The sequence below is a fragment of the Hipposideros armiger genome, unplaced genomic scaffold, assembly GCF_001890085.2.
Source record: "Hipposideros armiger isolate ML-2016 unplaced genomic scaffold, ASM189008v1 scaffold_293, whole genome shotgun sequence".
Lineage (NCBI taxonomy): Eukaryota > Metazoa > Chordata > Mammalia > Chiroptera > Hipposideridae > Hipposideros > Hipposideros armiger.
The window spans coordinates 1719837-1723387 of record NW_017731643.1 but is presented as its reverse complement, the minus strand read 5'-3'; the positions used below and the strand labels follow the sequence as shown (position 1 = coordinate 1723387).

Below are 3551 nucleotides of genomic sequence, written 5' to 3'. Positions count from 1 at the left end.
TACCATTTTCTCTTTCCTCGGCATCACACAGTCTCTCACATACAAACGGCCAGCCACAGAGTTGCATCTGATAAGCAGAGAGAAAATGAACATTCTAGATATTATTAAAGACAAAATTTGACCTAAAGATCTGAGTTTGTGGTGCAGATGCTAGAAGAAAATATTTCGTGGTGTAAAACGCTATCGAGGCTGCACCGTCAAGAATGAGAATGCAGGTATTTATCACAAAAATGCAAGGGGCTCCTTTCCGGAGAAGAGGGCAGGAGAAAAGGCCAGGAGAGGCGATTACTTGGTGACATAGTAACATGTTTGAGCAGCATCCTCACGGCAGGTAGAGGTTTGCCAGGAATGGTTCACATGTGGCCTCGCACCCCCTTTGGTATGTGAGGGAAAACGGCTAGGGAGGTTCAGGTCCCATAGCTGGTGGGGCCAGAGTCTGTCTGACGCGCAAGCCTGGAGGCCTGACGAGGGGCATAGCAGAGCAGGCAAATAGGTTTCCTATTTCACAGGCCGGCTCCAGCTGCGAGGCACGCAGGCCCGAGACTCCAAGCCCCCATCTGGGCTCTACAGCGGCAGACTGTCAGTGTCTGCTGTGCAAATGGGAAGGAGTGGTGGCTGCAGGCGGCTTCAACCTCTGGCTAGAAACTCCCTCCCCCACACCCTCCCCTTTCTCAACATGGTCAGGAGACACAGGATCCGAATGCCTGCCTTGGAGAGCAGGAACGTGGCTCGGCCACAGCCTCCTGCCACGGCTAACTGTGTGGGCTTGTTTCCCAGGCCGGGCAGCTGGGAAGGGACCTGGCAATGGTAGCCCCTCCCCGGGAAGGAAAACGAATGATCAGGCCTCCAAAGAGTCCAGTCCGTGTATGGGGCCTGGAGACATGAGAACCAACACAGGGAAACTGCAGAGCTGGTGGCTGGTTGCCAACCTTGGGAGTTGCCTCTTACATGCTCATCTCATCTATTGTTAGCAAAAAACAATGTCCTATGTGACAAAAGGAGAAACCTGTGAATGGCCACGCTACTTGGCAGGAAACTATAGGGAGACGGGTAACTACCCCCATTACGAGTGGCATCCGTGCCCCTCCCGTGATTCGCACCCCCATTGATTCACGCCCATGCTCTTCCCCAGTCCAGAACTGAAGTGACAGACTGACAGGCTCACCAGGGCCCTGAGTCCCCAGCCCTACCTCCTCTGGTTTATTTCCTTTCACTCGTCTCTCACAAATCNATAATAATAATAATAATAATAATAATAATAATAATAAAAACATGGTCCTGGGGCAAGAAGCAGGAGCAGTAAATCAAAGAGGCGAGTACCAGCCTGAATGAAGTACTTGAGGACCCCAGTGAGCTGCGGGTCCTCATTGACGTTGAGCAGGTGAGGAAAGGTCTTCACCATCTGTCGCTCCTGGAGGAGAAACAGAGAGGGTTCCCGTCACCAGACAGGGCCAGCACACTCATGAGAGCCATGTTCCTTTCCTATCCATTCTCATCGAAGCCACTTGCCTGGGCATCCTGCCAAATCAACTGGTAAAGCAAACCCAGAGAGGAAAGCCGACCGGGGCTGGGGGCTTCGCTGGTAGGATAGCCGGTGAGACCCTTGGCAGGTCAGCAGCCAGGGGCCTGAGTTCACCCGGACAGGGCTGTTCCAAAGCATAGCCGGCTTCCAACTCTGTCCCCCTTCCCAGCTGCCTTCGTGTTGGCCCCTTTGCTTTCACTTCTGTCCCCACCGTTTTTTTTTTAGGCTCCTGGTGTCCCCTGGTGCCGCCACTCTGTTGTCCTTCCTGGGTAATCCCTCCCCGGGTCTCCACGTAACTTGCTACCCAAATCCCATGCCCCCAAGTCCTGCAGGCAAATCCCCCTGATGAGCTGGTGTTGGAAATGCAGGTGACCACTGTCCTCTGCTAGTTACCTAAGTGCATGTCATTCTTTATTACAGTATTGATTGGCATTGCAGTTACAGAGGACAGATATCAAACAGAGCTGGAATAAACTATCCAAGCACAAGGGAAACTTTGAAATTTTGAAATTCTGATAAAGAATAAAGAGGCTAAAAATCCTTCTCATTTTACTGTCCGCCCAGAACACAAGCTCCTGTGTTTGTGTACTCGGAATCCTACTTCGCCCAGCTACCCCTTAGGCAGACTGTTACTTTAACTGCACTCTGGGCACCCCATGTGGCGCTCATACCGCTGGAATCCTTGGACCCTAACTTGACTTGGCCTCCTGGTCCAGCAAGGCCCACCCCACCCCACTCCTGAGGCTCACATCTATTCTAGGGTTCAGAAGCCAGACTGGACCCCTCCCACCACCCCCAAAGTGTTTCAAGTCTGGCTCATGATTGGGGGGTTGGTCCCGAGCCTGGTGGCTTTGGGGAGTAAGGTCATGGTGGGGTGTGGTGTTGACGGGAGGCAGAGAGGGCATCCCCCAACCCATGTATGAAATTCACATCCCAGCCCATTTATGACGTGTAGTAAATGCCATGATAGATACCAGGGTTCTGGAGGTACAACATACGGTCCCCAGAAGACAAGTCAGACTCCTCATATTCTCCCCACGCTCTATCAACAGCCTTGAACTCCATCCTCAGCCTCATTATCAATATGCACTGAGGCCTCTCTATTTCCTTCACTTCCCTGCCCTGTCCGTGTTCTCTCCCCTAACTCTGCCAAGGGTAGTATTGTGTCCTGTGTCACATTTCACATGTCACACCTCTGCTGACAAGAACTTCACCCCCATCATCCACCTGCCCGACAGCAGCCCAGACAGCGCTGAGGTGCAGTACGTGCCCTCCCAGGCTGTTGGCCCCCGCAGGTGATGGCGGTGAAGCTCACCTGGGCGACGGCCACGTAGTGCTGCTGCCATTCCTTCTGGGCCTGCGCCAGCAGGTGCGCCCAGGTCAGCTGATCAGCACGAGGCCCGAGCCCGTGTTCTGCCAGCGAATAGGCTGGCTGCTCTGGAAGGAGGGAGGTGTTTAAGCAACAGGTTGGCGGTGTCGGGGGCGAGGCTGTAGCGGGGCTTGGCTCTGTCCTTGGTCAGAACATGGGACACCCAGCAGGAGTGGGGGATTGAACTGCACTGACGTGGGAAGAAGTCACTCGGTAAGTTCTTACAGAGAGCACGGTCGCTTTTTAATTACTAGGAAACTAGAGCAAGGAGGTCCTCATAGGAGGCGGCGAGAAGCTCCATGATCTGTTTTTTAGTTATGTTGGCGGGTGAGAATGTTTCGTTTTTTACAGTGGTTACGGGGAAGGCTTCTGAGGCTGGGGATTCAGAAAAACTATCCTGCATTGGTTTTCACGTGTCCTGTGTCTGTGCTTACGAACGAGGGGAACTAGAGGTTATTCTTAGGTCAAGCATGTCTACTTGTTGATGGTACAGAGATCTGTGACCAGGCAGAGGCACACCTGGATCAGGCTAGTATAGGAGGTGCCTTCTTGAAGCTGAAGTCTTAGGGAGTCAGGATGTGGGGACCCAGAGGTGTGCCAGGTGGGGCCGACCTGCCCTCTGAGCTGGACATGGAGGCAGCCTGTGTGTGTGTGTGTGTG

At 53.3% G+C, this 3551-nt stretch overlaps 1 protein-coding gene across 1 annotated transcript in view; it reads right to left on the bottom strand.

Moving 5' to 3' along the window:
- LOC109391448 (kinesin-like protein KIF28P) overlaps window positions 1-3551 on the bottom strand; it is a 74514-nt gene that overhangs the window by 28025 nt on the left and 42938 nt on the right. Inside the window, exons 4-6 of the mRNA XM_019659019.1 lie at window positions 3370-3446; window positions 2838-3033; window positions 1321-1411 (exon numbers count right to left, since the gene is read on the bottom strand). Coding sequence (XP_019514564.1) covers window positions 1321-1411; window positions 2838-3033; window positions 3370-3446 — 364 coding nt within the window. The remainder of the gene's footprint in view (window positions 1-1320; window positions 1412-2837; window positions 3034-3369; window positions 3447-3551) is intronic.